General features: G+C 44.9%; 1 protein-coding gene across 1 annotated transcript in view; it reads left to right on the top strand.

Moving 5' to 3' along the window:
- Positions 1-14,556, top strand: part of LOC119445968 (uncharacterized) — a 46,595-nt gene that overhangs the window by 15,853 nt on the left and 16,186 nt on the right. Inside the window, exons 5-8 of the mRNA XM_037710271.2 lie at positions 737-794; positions 2,544-2,611; positions 4,680-4,759; positions 9,976-10,044. Coding sequence (XP_037566199.2) covers positions 737-794; positions 2,544-2,611; positions 4,680-4,759; positions 9,976-10,044 — 275 coding nt within the window. The remainder of the gene's footprint in view (positions 1-736; positions 795-2,543; positions 2,612-4,679; positions 4,760-9,975; positions 10,045-14,556) is intronic.

The following is a 14,556-nucleotide window of genomic DNA, read 5'->3' as shown; positions in this document are numbered from 1 at the left end:
AACCACTATAACCCGTGATCAAACCGCACTCCGGCTGCGGCTGTGCATGGCATGATCGCGTGGACCGTATCTTGAAAGCGATCTGCCATGGGGAAAGAGAGCGCCGACTGCTGCTAGCTTCGCGCGCTGTGTTCTCGCCGCTTAGTTCACGTTGAAGAGAAACGCGCGGGACCCGTATCATTGAAAGCGATCTACGAAAGGGGCAGAGGGCGGTGAGTGCTGATAGCTTCGCGAGCGCGGTGTTCTCGCCGCGTAGTTCGTGTTGAAGTGAGAGGCAGCACGAAGGTGAATTCGCTCCCTGCTGCGCGCACTATCTTGAAAGCGATCGTCATACGGGACGGATGGACGGATGGACGGTTTTCCTCGTTGGGTAAGCACATAAATGCTCGCGCATTTAAATGCAAATAATGCATCCGGGTGACAGCGCACGCTGGCTCATTTCTTTAATGTCGACCTCTCATCTCTCAGTTCGAACGGCGGCCAGTGAAGCGTCGGTTGACGAAATGCGTGGTTGGTACACATTATCGCACTTCGTTTTTTTTGTGCTGCGGTAGAGCACGTATTTGTCCGTCGTGTCTGTCTCCGTGTGTTTCGCGTGGACTTATGTGCCGAACTGAACAGCTGTAGAAAAATTTGAAAGCTACTAGGCGCTGTTGCAAAAAGCGATTTCTAACCCTTTTTTAAAGGACCGTGCGCATTTCGTGGACTCTCAATTTGGTCTCCCTTTTACTTTCAGACGTTCCCTACGGATTCACAATGCCACCAAACTTCCATCCCTACGTCCCGGGCATCTTGTAAGTCTCATTATCGCTGCTGCAAATTGTTCTTGTACGCTAGCTGTTCCATTTTGAGAGCTCAAGTGTGCGGCCTTAGGTAGGTGTCCGACTCACCGACCTCTGGCGTTGAAAGCAGCACAGGCAACCCTGTTTAAGCGCTAAAAGATGACAACCAACTGTATTGTGCACTGTATCTGCCTTTTGAACAGTCGCTATTGGAAATGACAAATAAAGCTTCAGCGTACTAGAAGTTGCAGCTTGAGTGATATTGCGAGCAAACATTAGGAAGAAATCGGGAGCACTATTTTTTGTAACTTGTTTGGGCAGTAGCGCATGTAATGCGGTTCTGTACAAATGGTTGGGGGCCAGAGACCGCATTTTCCTAAGTTTTGACTGGTTGCCCGGATGATCTCGTTTTGTTCTCGCAACGATGCCCGCATGTTCTCGTTTGAGTGCCCGGATAACGGCTCTGGCTTTTGGCTGAAGGTCATTTGAAGGTCGCCGACAACGGGAGCTAAAAGCATTCCATGCTTAATATCCAGAGCGGACAGCTTATTTTCTTTAGCATTACTGCATAGCAAAGGTCCGTGAATACCGACATATCAGTGACACCTAAATGCACATGACACGTGACAATTTTTTTTTTTTTTTTTAATTTAAGGCGCAAACAAGCGAAACGGCACAAAAGGAAGGTCAAACACAGGACAGGCGCTAATAACAACTCAGTCGGGATGATGCAGTTTCGGATGAAATAGGCCGTAAAATCTAGACGCAAGCGTGAAACATTTGTCAAGTATGCATCAACTAGGCCCACAGAAAGTTCTAAGCGCATTAAACCTCCGCACGTCTACTTAAGCAGCCGCGCTTCGGAAAAAGCACAATTCACGCTGTAGCCAACTCCTATTTCCCTATTTAAAACTTTTTAGGCGACCGCTGGACCGATTTGAATGAAATTTGTTGCCCTTGAAAAGGTTAATGTAACTACAGCAAATAAAATTCTGTTCAACTTCTCAAGTTTTTTAGAAAAAATTCCTAAGAGTCTGTCAGGTTGAAAAAAATGTAGGCTCCAAGTTTAAAAATGCAAAACTCTATACGAACAACAGATGGTTGTCGCAGTTTCGTAAACTGCGCATCGGTTGGAGCATCTAAGCGAACAAGTTTGCTATACGAATTCACAGTTTACTTGAAATTGTTACAATATTTACGAAGATACCTGTAAAGCTCCTTGGTAGTAGTCCTCGTCTCCGTCTGTCGATTCTTCTTCGTGTGTATGCGTACTTATTTGCAATGTATCTGAAAGTAACTGTTAGACAACTAGCCCAACAGGCGGTCCTTCCTTATAAGAAGTTAGTGGTATATTACAGAGGGTTGTAAAATAACAGTTCAATTTTGTCCGATTTAGGCGTCCTAATAGGTGTAGTTTATACAAACGCGATTTCGTTTTGTTGCTGAATAAGTAGCGAAATAGCTCTAACCCTGGGTTCTGATGGGGGAGGGCGTGTTCACTTTAGAACGGAGAATCAAATCAACTATGCCCTGTGGTCAAGGCGCCGCGCGGAATCGGAGCATATAGGTAAACCTAGCCAAAGGTACTCTAAGCTTCCAAGATATGCCTAATAAAGTGCTTCAGACAAGTCTTCAAAACATTCACGGTTCCTCCACAAGCAAAGTAGCTCGCAGTCTTTCCACTGGTATAGCACACTGCGCAGAACAATTTGTGTTTGCAGATACGTGGCTGTCTCGTGACATTTTTTTTTTTTTTTGCAGCCACCACAACGCTCCAGCCTTGTACTTCAAGATTATTTCGGAAGTGTTCAAGATGATACTCGCCAGAGGTGAGTACATCCTCGTATGTGCACTTTTTTATGCGATTAGCATTTTTGGGAACCTAACCCAGTTTGCGGTACATGTTTGTCTGTGTTTGTAACGTAGCTAACCTCTTTCACGCCAGCTTGAGTCACCCGGTAGCCCATATGGTATAATGGGTAGAGCTTATAGGGTGGCTATGCTCAGGGAACCGGGTTCGAAGCCAACCATTGGTCCAACTTGGGAAACTCGGTCTGCGACACTGCGTTTTTACCAGTGAACCTCATTGGCGCCAGCTTGGGACACGCGCACACTTTACGGCGGCGCCGTATACGGTGGCGCTTCGTGTTCAGAGGAGAGCGCGAGAGAGGAGCCCCGGATGCAGTATGCGCCCCATACATGACACGTTTTGGCGGTGGCAATACGGTGTGTCGTTGCATTGCTTCGATGCTGATTGCACCAGCGTGGACAAAACCAAGGTAATGTTGTTGGCCTTCCCTTGAGATACTAAAGTTATTTGTTTTCGCATCCCGCCCAGTTACATTACTCTTAGTTAATTAATAAACGTCTATAATATTATTTTTAGATGAAAAGTGTCAATGAAAAAATTTTAGAGCAACATGAAAAAACTCCCGATGCAGCTTGTTGCTCAATACGTGCTACATGAGTGTTCTTCCGAGCGTGAGAGAAGCCCGCAAATACACACAAAATTGCCGCGCGATCGACTGGCCGCTCGAGGCACGTTTCGTGTATTCGCGGGCTTTTTCAGGCAACGGAAACTGGTCAACTGGTCAAAAGGTGATAGCCAACTGGTCAACTCGTCATGCGGGTGAGCCGGTGATCGTGGGCTGACCCGTATGACCAGTTGCCCCGTCGCCTTCACCCAAAAATACCACGTGCTCGTGACGCCTGCATGCGGCAAAAAGGATGTTCCACATCCGCCGCCAAGGTTTGTGAGTGATGGCGCTGGCTAACACTCGCAGGGTTAATTGTAGTAGTAAAAACATAAATACCCCAGAAAGTGGGTGGGAAACGGCACCGCGGTAGCTCAGCTGGCAAGAGCATCGCACCCGTAATGCGAAGACGTGGGATCGTTCCTGCGGCTGCGGAAAATAGTTTTTTTATCCACTTTCATTCCCACAATTCTATCATTTCTTTAATTTAATTCGTAAGTACAAGTAATTTTCCCTATATGCTGTCCTTGGTGTCTTGTTTGTTGGCTTCTTATGGTAAGAGAAACACAAGTGTCACTACCTCTGTCACCGTGACGTGCACTGTTTGCCGGGATTCCTTGTGCAGTGTGTTGGAGATGAGAACAGCAAGGGACAATCTGCTTGACTTTGTCATCACCATCTCTACATCGAGGAGTTGCGGGCTACGACAAACAAAAACACGCGTATATACGTAGTAAAATACATATCTATTGTAAACAAGTAGGTAGGGCAAAACATCAAATACTCATGTAAATACGGAGGCATTTAATAGCAAAACCGTTACGGTAAAGGTCATAGGAAAGTGGAGAGCACGGAACAAAATATCAATAATCATTTAGCTCTATGAGGCCGATAAACCACAGAAAGTGCCTTTCCCGCTTTGCAGGGACTCGTCATGCATTTTACAAAGTTTTTGGAAGAACTGTATACAGTTGGGGGGGGAGCGGATGGCTTTGTTTATCGCGATAAGGACGCCAGGACGTCGTTTATTTAGCGTCATGATTCAAGTGTGTACGTATTATAGTTGGTCAAGCTGTACCGCCTCACTATTTTGCTACACCATTTGTTGATAATACGTTTCGTGCGTATTTGTATACTTAATTTTTTTCGCGAGACAGTAATTAACGCCAAGGTAGGAGATGACAGCAGTCGTTGCAGCAACACTGTTGCTGTGAAAAAAAATAAAGAAAATTATAGGATAGCCACTCAATGTTCAGCAAAAAGTCATTTTATCTTATTATCTCGTTGCACGAAGTCTTGATAGGTCAGACACTTCTACGCCCAAGTTGTGACTGTCAGAATTTTTTTATATCAGGTGACTCCAAGTAGCGTTTCCGTCTGTCACTACTGATTGCCGATATTTTTTTTTTCAATTTTTTGTCAGTATTCCCGCCTACCAAGAAGGATCCAGAGGGGAAGCCCGTGTTCGACGGCATCGATTGCTTCCGCAAGCTTGTTAACCCCGTAAGTGTCCCTCCTTGCCATTGCTTTCCCTGCCAACAGATTCTAATGCCGCATTACCCCGATTTATGGCAAGTGCTGCTCAGAGCGAAAGAGCCCGCCCATGCTAAACCATGGCATTTCTCTGTCGCGTACTGCGACATGCATTCGGAAGCCGGATTCCCCTACAGGGTTTTTTTAATGCATCAGCACAAGGAGTACGAAAGTGTAAAAAAAAAAATGTGTGTGAAGTGTGGAAAGGAGGTCACGTGGTAGGGATAGAGTGAAAGGGACAATTTGGAACATGTCTCTAAATATGTATATACTGGGTGTTCAAAATTGCGCTTTACGGTATTTTTAAAAATCGTCTGTGGCAGGAAGAATAATTCTTATCGTTGAGCTAGGTAATTAGAAGAGGCGGACATTAGTAGCACTAGACCCGCCGTGGTTGCTTAGTGGCTATGGTGTTGGGCTGCTAAGCACGAGGTCGCGGGATCGAGTCCCGGCCACGGCGGCCGCATTTCGACGAGCGCGAAAGGCGAAAACACCCGTGTACTTAGATTTAAGTACACGTTAAAGAACCCCGGGTGGTCTAAATCTTCCGGAGTCCCCCACTACGGCGTGCCTCATAATCAGATCGTGGTTTTGGCACGAGAAATCGAAACACATATTCAACTAATTACCAAAAATTTGACTTATGAACTTCTTAGTTGAGTACTTTACGACACATATTGCAATTTACGAATTGTAGCCGGTTAGTTTGCAAGACGCATCCACTTGAAATGAATTTTGAGGATGACACCAGCTTCGATATATTATTTCACAAAGTGTGGGACAAAATACGTGGGCGTTCCAGTTACTTTTCGGCTTCAATTCATAAAACAGCATTTTGGTGAAGAAGTAAGTGGAACAACAGTGCATTTTTACGGTGAGTTTCATGGCGCATATCTCCAAACTGGTGTCATCCTCGAAATTAATTTCAAAATCACCGGCTAAAATTCGAAAATTGCAATATGTGTCGTAAAGTAATTAACTAAGAAGTTAATTAGTAAATGTTGCTTAATTAGTTGAATATGTCTGTCGATTTCTCGTGCTAATGTCCGCCTTATCGAATAACCCAGCTCAATGATAAGAATTAAGATACCTGCCGCTGGCGATTTCTAAAAATTCCGTGAAACTTAAATAATGAACACCCTGCATATGTAGTGCATCTGACGGCAATCTTCTCTGGGCCACCATCGGTTGCACTTCGCTGCTCGAACAGGCCGGGCATGTATCGATTGAGCTCCTGAAAAACTTTGCAATTTGGTGAACGCGGTTTCAATCGTGCAACCGGTACCTGAAAGAGGTGCGACTTAATGCTAACGCATTTCTCTCGCATCTTGCAATTTACGAATCGCAGCCGGTGAGCTCGCAAGGCGTATCCACTTGAAACAAATTTTCAGGCTGACACCAGTTTTGAAATAGTCGTTCCCCAAGTGTGCGATGAAATGCCTTGGCATTTCAGTTGGTTTTCAGCTTCAATGTATGGCGATACCCTACAGCCACAACTGCATGCACAGCTCTATATACCGAAGGCTTCGCCGCGCCATCGCCTCGTTCGGCGAGACACACCTTCCACTACTGGGGGCACATCAACGGCCTCGATAACAGCAACAGCTATATAAGCAGGCTGCCTGCCTCAGGAAAAGCCGCTGCTCGGCATACGGACCACTTGACCAGGCTTCATGAATCACGGTTCACGGATCTCCGGATTACAGATGCGGTAGCGGCTCCCCTATAAGACTTCGCTGTAATGCATTTTTGGTTCGCTATTTTCCAAAGGAATCAATATGCATATTCTGGTAATCTGTACTGGGAGCTGTCACTCCGCAATCCCACAAATACTTAAAACGGATCTCGAGCTTTTTAAGTGCAACAATATAGAAAATATTTACCGCGCCAGTTTCGCGCCACATATCTAGAAACCCGTGCGTTCTTCGCAATTCGTTCCAAGTTTAATATGCCATGCAAGCTCACCGGCTACAATTCGTACATTGCAATATGCTCCATGGTGTTCAAGCGCCGTAATGTTCAAAAGGTAATTAACAGATTCTTGGTAATTATTCGATTACTTATGTCGATGATATTGTGCTAGTAATGTCCACCGCTTCTAGTAATCAAGAATTACAATTACGATACCTGCCACAGTCGATTTTTAACAATTCTTTATGTGCTATAAAAATGCAACATTTATAGCAGTAGCACAGAAACAACTTAAGTTGGGTATAGCATTCTTTCAGGACTGTTAGTAAATACATTTACGGCAGGAAACGGTTAATTCCTCGCGAAGAAAATAGAGGGCATTTACATTTTTGAATTTGAAGATGTAGACATGGCGCCGTACTTGAGTGTGACATCCCGGATTTCAAGGTACTTTTGGATGTTTGGAAAGTCCCTCGATGACTGACTTTAATCAGGCATGTATACATAAGCTATATAACATATCAATGAGGTGAGGCAAAAGGAAACAGGCAAAGCGTGCTTCCTGATGAGGCCTACAGCCCGGGTCACGAAATGAGATTGCAGTGGGGTCGGCGAACACAAACATTTCTGAACGATACAAGTTGCCACATACAGAGTGTCCCAATTATCATGCACCAAGATTTAAAAATATGCAAATGCCACGTATAGCTGGACAGAACCGAGGTAATGTTGTTTGCCGTTGCTTGGAGATATTGAGATTATTTTAGAGCATAAGCGGTTGTTGGCTCATTCCAATAGCCGTTTCGGTTCGTGATGGTGCCGCCGCTGCTGTAGCGTAACCGCTATCGCCGGAAATGCGAAAAAAGGGACCCGGACTCCGCCGGGATCGAACCCAGGCTCGCGTCGCGAGAGTCTGATACCGTACAACTGAGCCACGCAAGCGCTTGCTTGCAGGCAGCAGAAAAATGCCTTATAAACGCGCGCTATAGGCAGGAGCGCAGGCTCAGACGACCCGAGCCTCCGCCAGTATAGTGGCGCCATCTAGTTAAGGCGCCTGCAAATGCCACGTGCGCAGGCGCAGACGACGAGATGCAATTTAGACGAGGCGCGCAATCAACGCGATTACAGCCTCCGCCAGTATGGTGGCGCCATCTAGTTAAAGTGCCTGCAAACGCAGCGTGCACAGGCGCAGACGACGAGATGCGATTCAGACGAGGCGCGCAATCAACGCGATCCCATGGTAGATGTGCGCCACGTATTCTGGCTACCTCTTCGGTACACGTTATGGTGTCTCTTCGCAAGGTACGAACCGCTGCTGAAGAAGGGAATCGTAGAGCTACGTGCGCGGCTACAACCAGGCATTATCGGGCTCAGCTGACTGCTGTGCAGAGAGCATTACAAGCCGCAGCTCGGCGTCGACGCCGGGTGGACAGTTCAGATCGTTCTCGTCAAAATCGAGGCTTAGAGCCTGCCGCGAACACCCTGTTGTGCGTGGTGCCGAAATTGGAGCTAATATTGCGGCGCTCAACCAGCTTACGCTGCGAGTGTGCTGCGTCTGCCGCGCAGGCCTGTCACTTTTTTGCATTCCACCTAATTACATAATTAGCGTGAATTTATTAATTAGTTAGCCAACTTCGCAAATAATACTAGATGAACAGTGTAAATGATAAAATTGTAGAGCAACCTGATAATCTCGCGATACATCTTTCTATTGCTCAATACGTACTAAATAAAAAATGCGTTTCCGACTGGCAAGGAAGCCCACAAATACACGCAAAGTGCCTCAAGCGGCCAGTCGCACGGCAATTTTGCGTGTATTCGCAAGATTCTTTGACGCTCGGAAAAACCCAATCGAACCTGCTGGTGCAACTCGCCTCCCTTATCCATACTTTCTCAGAGATCTCCTGGATAGCGCCGCGTTTTTTGTGTTGCACCTGTATTGTAATGCGCCCAACGCGGCCTCGTATCGATCCGACGACCTAGGCAAGAGTGGCAGGACGTCATGGCCACTGCGCAGGCGCAGTGGCAATGTGAGGGCGCTTATCCACACTAGTCCGATCTTGTGGGAAAAGGCGCTGCTTCATCAACGGGAAGCATTAGAGCACTTCCCCATTTGGACCGAACTCACCACTGAAAGAACCTAGAACGGTAAAGACCCGTGGTATTTACCTGTCATAATCCCAAATACGACGCTGGCCAGAATGATTTGGAATTGTAGTCATTAGAATCATGAACCATTCCGCTCTCTGAAGGTGGATGACCAGTGAAACTCCTTAGCAGATGTCACAGAGGTGTCATAGAATTTTGAACAAAGGTACGAACACATATTTGTCTTGATCGGTGGTCATCGTGACGATAGGTACGCACACGAATTATCGTAGCCCCTCCATTATTATTATATTATTTGCATCATATTCGTGTATAGTCCAAAATCGCGAAGAGCAACGCGCCTGCGAAAAGCGACGGCTGGAACAGAGACGAGGATGCAATCGTCGCCGGCGAGCGGCAAACACCGCCGATGAAGATAGTGCAGAAGACGCCAAGCGCCCGGACTATATATACGCGGCCTCGCCATTGGGACGATAGAAGTGGAGCGAAATTAAAAATGGAGAATGACAACTTGGATCTGAGTTTTTTATATGCATTGGCATGGACGACGGGACCACCGCCCCGAAGAGTCAGAGGAAACTAGACACGGGTGACGTTTTGACGGCACCGCGACCACGCGAGAGCGGAAGGAGACTAGATACGGAAGCCTTTGGAACGCCGACAAAGAGAGGGCGGTGAGAACGCAGACATGGTCGACGCGGGTCGCCTTTTTGGGCTACGATCTGATCGTATCTATGCTCACCCTTGTGTCTGGGGCCTCTTTGTCCCTGGTGTGAGAAGGGCAGTTCAAGGGTGCGTTACAGGTCCCCGAGGCCACCACCCGGAATTCTCAGGGGTATGTGCCATTGCGCTTGGACTCCTTCTGCACTATCACCAGGATCGGCCCACATCTTTGCACACGCAGAACAAAATTGCACGGAAGCCTAGCCATAAACAGCTTCGCTGTGAAAGTTCAGGACAGACAAAAAAGCAGATAGACCGAAGGGGAGCTCTCCGTTGTCTCGATTTTTCCTTCTTTCTGCGCGTTTTGGCGATGCTGGCATCCGACCAGTCGTTACGTTAAAACCCAGCTTATTGTGTGCTTTAATGATCCCCGGTGCTTTTCACGTGCTCAATGTAACACAGCGGTCTTCTAGAATTAAACGAAACCCTTTCATTTCTTACAGAAAAGCAAGAACAAGACTGGCGCTACACAGATCTTCATCGACTCCGTGGCCGTGCCAATGGCATACACGGTGAGATCTTGGAAATGAAACGCGTGCATGCGAGCGTTTGCTTTGAACTGGTTGAACGGGCTCCGACGACGGGACAAGAGATAGGAACGGAAATAAATCGATCGCGATCAACCAATTCGGTGCGGTGATACAAAGGGGTGCAGTTCACGTAACGTTAAAGTAACATTCTGTGCTCTAGGAACAGACCTTTGTAGGGGCAAGCGCGACGCGATTTTAACAGGCACTATCTCTGTTGGATGCTTGGCCGTCCTACAAGAAATTTGGGCACAAAATGCATTTAGTACACGGCACATAGAAAAAAATATAGTTACCGAAAACGGCAGAGATGAAATTTTGCAAGCACGTTAACGGAAGAAGCAACCTATACCACGAGTATGCAAGTTGAATAGTCAAAAGGGGCGTGGCAATCAATTTTTAATTTGTGATATATTCCTACACCATATATGCCGGCCGAAGGCTTCTCCGCAGAGAACCAATTGTCCCAGTCGTGCGCCATTTGTAGTGTTGCCAGCTCTAAATAACTTTCCTTAATCTAGGGTTCTCAGGCCTTGTTTAGGGAAATAGTAAAATTTTCCACATCTAGGTAGATTTCCCGCTGAGATATTGAAACAATGAAATGGCTGACGTGGCGGCGAGTTTGTATTTAAGTCACTGCAAAATACATTCTCATTAGAATGTAAAGTATTATTTTGTATCGTACTTCGAGTGCAACGAGCAAATCTTGCCAAGTAAATGACGGGGTGTGAATGCCCTGGTCCCTTTAGTGACGTAATGCTGCTGTGATTTTGCACTTCGTAGCTCTAGCTGTGCTATGGGTTTCTGTGCTCTGATGGAAATATTTATCTGTAAGTGGCCAAAAAAATTGTATGGGCGAATCTGGGCTTAAGCAGACGCACATAACTAGCGCTGAGACACCGACGTGGTCGTAGTTCTATGCGGCTGAGTTGCACGTGTGTGGTAATAATTATCGGGAATCGCCCATAGGCAAAGCAACCTTGGACAGAGTCCCAGTGGTGATTCCTCTGGGCGAGATTTCTTCTGGGAGAAATATAAAATTAGTCTCGTATCTGCTTGCTTCACTGAAAGTGACGTGTGAGCGCGTGTGATAGTTCTACGTCAGCACACGAGATGCACAACAAATATTTGGGAGAGGTTCAACGCCCGACGTCCTTACAATTGGAATGAAGTTCTGTGTAATCTTGACACTTTGCTCTATGTAAAAATGAAGTTTGGACAACCGTAAATTATAAATGTGCTGACGTCTACTTCCGTCAATATGGACTTAAACAGGTGGCATTCTTGTTAGCCCAAGAACTTGCACTGTGAAACCCTTTCAGCTTGAGCGCAGCCACTCATTAAACGAATATTTTAAAACGAGCTACCTCGTTTTACGAATACGCTACCTCCTCCATGCGCCAGAACTAATATAAAGACGTGTCGACTGCAGAATGAGAACTGCCAAAAAATATCGCCTCTCGTGTGCCCAGCAAAGCCCTGTAATGTGATGGTTTGCATAACATGGTGACTGCGTTTGACAACTAAATTAAATTACATTTTCATGTTTTACGTAACACAACCGCGACCGGATTATTGAGGCATGCCGTCGTGAAAAAGTAAAGCTACGCAAACGGACGTTTTCGCGTTCCGTCCCCATCGAAATGCGGCTGCAGCAGCCCGGATCGAAGGCGCATCCTGAACTTCACGAGCACAACATCGCAGCCACTGGATTGTAGCGCGGCTGGTTGTTTCAGACCTAACAAGTTAATATCATGTCAATTTTCTTAGCGTTAAAATGGGCTACACAGATTTAATGCATGAAACAACTTGCAGTTTTCGACAATTTATAGTTTCCATATCGGCCCCTATTGTGCCAAAAATAAAACTTTAGGTGCCTGTTTTAGGCGCCTAAAGCCCACATCTTTAGTGCCTGAAAATCCTGTTTCTAGTGATGACGAATCGCTCTTAGTATTCAGCTCTGCTCCCGGTTGAGCCAAATACTGGAAAAGAATTCTAAGGTTCGTTCTTGAAAAGTGTAATGTTCTAACTTTCTTAACGTGCTTGTGTGGTTGACGGTATCAAATAGTATTCATTTGTAGGTGTAAATCTGCTGTTGATTTGAGTCTGTAACCGTGCGACGCAGGCGTAATGATATTTTTCTTTCGGTTTTTAGGCGTACCAAAATTACTTTTTCGCTAACCATGTTTACAATGCTGTCGACCAATATGGACCGTTAACTACACTACCAGGGTATTAACCATGTCACACGCCTTATAGACTGAGCTAAATCGCAATTTTTGCAGTGTCCGGCTACATGCAATCTTATCAATCAATCAATCAAATCTTTATTTCCAACGACAGTTGGGGGTCCCTTAGGCGAAAAGCGGTAATAACACCACTTGAAAATGCCTAAGGGCCCACGTACATGACAGCGGTGTTAAAATGCATACTTTCAAAAACAAATTTACAACAACAGAGAAAAAAAAGATGCAGGTAAAAAAAATTAAAAAAGAGGTTGTGCAAATACAACAATGGAACAGTAGAACAAATGAGGATATATAAGTACACTCTAGGACGGTTGTGTTTTGGAGCTGAAATATTCGGAGTTCATGTGAACACATATAAAATGACGAAAACAATAAACGCGATATAAAGAGTAATGAAGCATTCTTGATCGTGTTCGAACAGTATATTATAAAAAAGTTAGAAAAAATTCACGCATTTGTTTTTTTGTAAACGTAGAAAAGTTGGCGTCTTTCTCTTCATATTTATTAAGTAGGGATGGCATTTTGAATCTAAGAGACTGCAAAAAATAGGTCGTACGCAAACGAGGAACAAGCCACCTGTCGGCGCTGCGGGTGCGTGAATCCGTGTAATGCATGCTTATGTTGGATGAATCTTTAATAAACGCTCTGAATTGTTCCTTTGCGAAGAAATAAGCATACATCAAACGAAAATCGAATATGCGTTTCACACTGATTATTTTATAACGAGCACACAATGTACCTGTAGAACTATTGCACGGGACGTTTTCAATGTACCGAAGTGCTCTCTTCTGCAATAGGTTAATTGTTTTTGTTACGTAGGGTTGTGGTGCCCCAGACTAACAGGCAGTAATTTATATGGGAAGAAAACAGAGCATGATAAATCTGAAGTTTAGCTTTTTCTGGAAGAAAGTGCCTACATCGTGACAGAACACCAGCAGCACGCGATAATGATTTGGTCAGTGATTCAATATGACAAGTCCATGTCATATGAGCAGAAAAAGTCACACCCAGAACTTTGTTGCTCTACTATTTCAACGGGTTCTCCCTCAAGCGTTAATGATTGGTTCACGTTTACCTCCATGTCTCGGGATCTGAAAAAAACAGCTTTTGTTTTTTTCGCATTTATTCGTAGCCCATTAGCAGTGGACCATTGCAGCACATCTGAAAGTACACTTTGGGTTCTGGCAACAATTTCAGTTGTATTTTGTCCAGAAACAAAAATACTAGTTTTATCGGCGTAGAGTAGGAATGAGGCATCATTGTTTATCTTAACAATATCATTTATGTAGATAATGAAGAGCATTGGTCCTAATATGCTTCCTTGAGGCACGCCAGAAGAAATGGTTTTAGAAGAAGAAAAACAGTTAGCAATTGAAACGCATTGCTTCCTCTCAGACAGATATGAACTAAACAATGCATTAGTTACACCACGTACCCCATAAGCGTTAAACTTCCCTAGTAAAATGTAATGGTTTAGGGTATCGAAGGCCTTGCTATAGTCAATGAAAACACCAAGCGTAAACTTTTTTTCTTCGATGTTCTTAATTATCAATTCTTTTTGAGCTAACAGCGCAGTCTGTGTAGATTTACCACGTTGAAAACCATGCTGATACTCTGAAAGTATATTGTGTTTGTTAAAGAAGCTATTTACGCGGCAGAATATTATTTTCTCTAATCCCTTAGAGAATACAGGTATTATTGAAATTGGTCGGTAATTATTAGCATCATTAATATCTCCACTTTTAAATATAACAGAAACTTTTGCGATTTTCATGAGATTTGGGAAACAGCCAGACTGAAAGACTAGATTAAACACGTAAGCTAGAGAAGGAGCAAGCAGGTCAATTACGTGCTTAATCGCTTCTACCTGAAATCCATCAACATCGACAGCTTTACTGTTTTTTAGGGAAAGAAATGTACGTACTATTTCTGCCTCATCTGTAGGTGCGAGAAAAAATGTATCAGCATTATGGTAAGCAATACGAGTATGAGCAATGCTTCCCAGTGGTTGCACTGCATTAGAAAAGTGCCCACTGAAGTGCTCAGCTAAAGACACACCGGAAAGTTTGTTCCCGCCAATGGTCATTTCCGTTAGAGTATTCTGACCCGCTTTGCGGTTCAGTGCCTGATTGATGGCTTTCCATACTTGGTTTGGGCGCCGTCGATAGATGTCAGAAAACATGTGGTTATAGTAGGAGGTCTTTGCCTTTTTCAATGCCGCAGTTAGTTTGTTTCTGTAAGTTTTAAA

The sequence above is a fragment of the Dermacentor silvarum genome, chromosome 3 (assembly GCF_013339745.2).
Source record: "Dermacentor silvarum isolate Dsil-2018 chromosome 3, BIME_Dsil_1.4, whole genome shotgun sequence".
Classification (NCBI taxonomy): Eukaryota; Metazoa; Arthropoda; class Arachnida; order Ixodida; family Ixodidae; genus Dermacentor; species Dermacentor silvarum.
The sequence above is the reverse complement of the archived record's forward strand: the minus strand, read 5'-3'. Positions and strand labels throughout refer to the sequence as shown.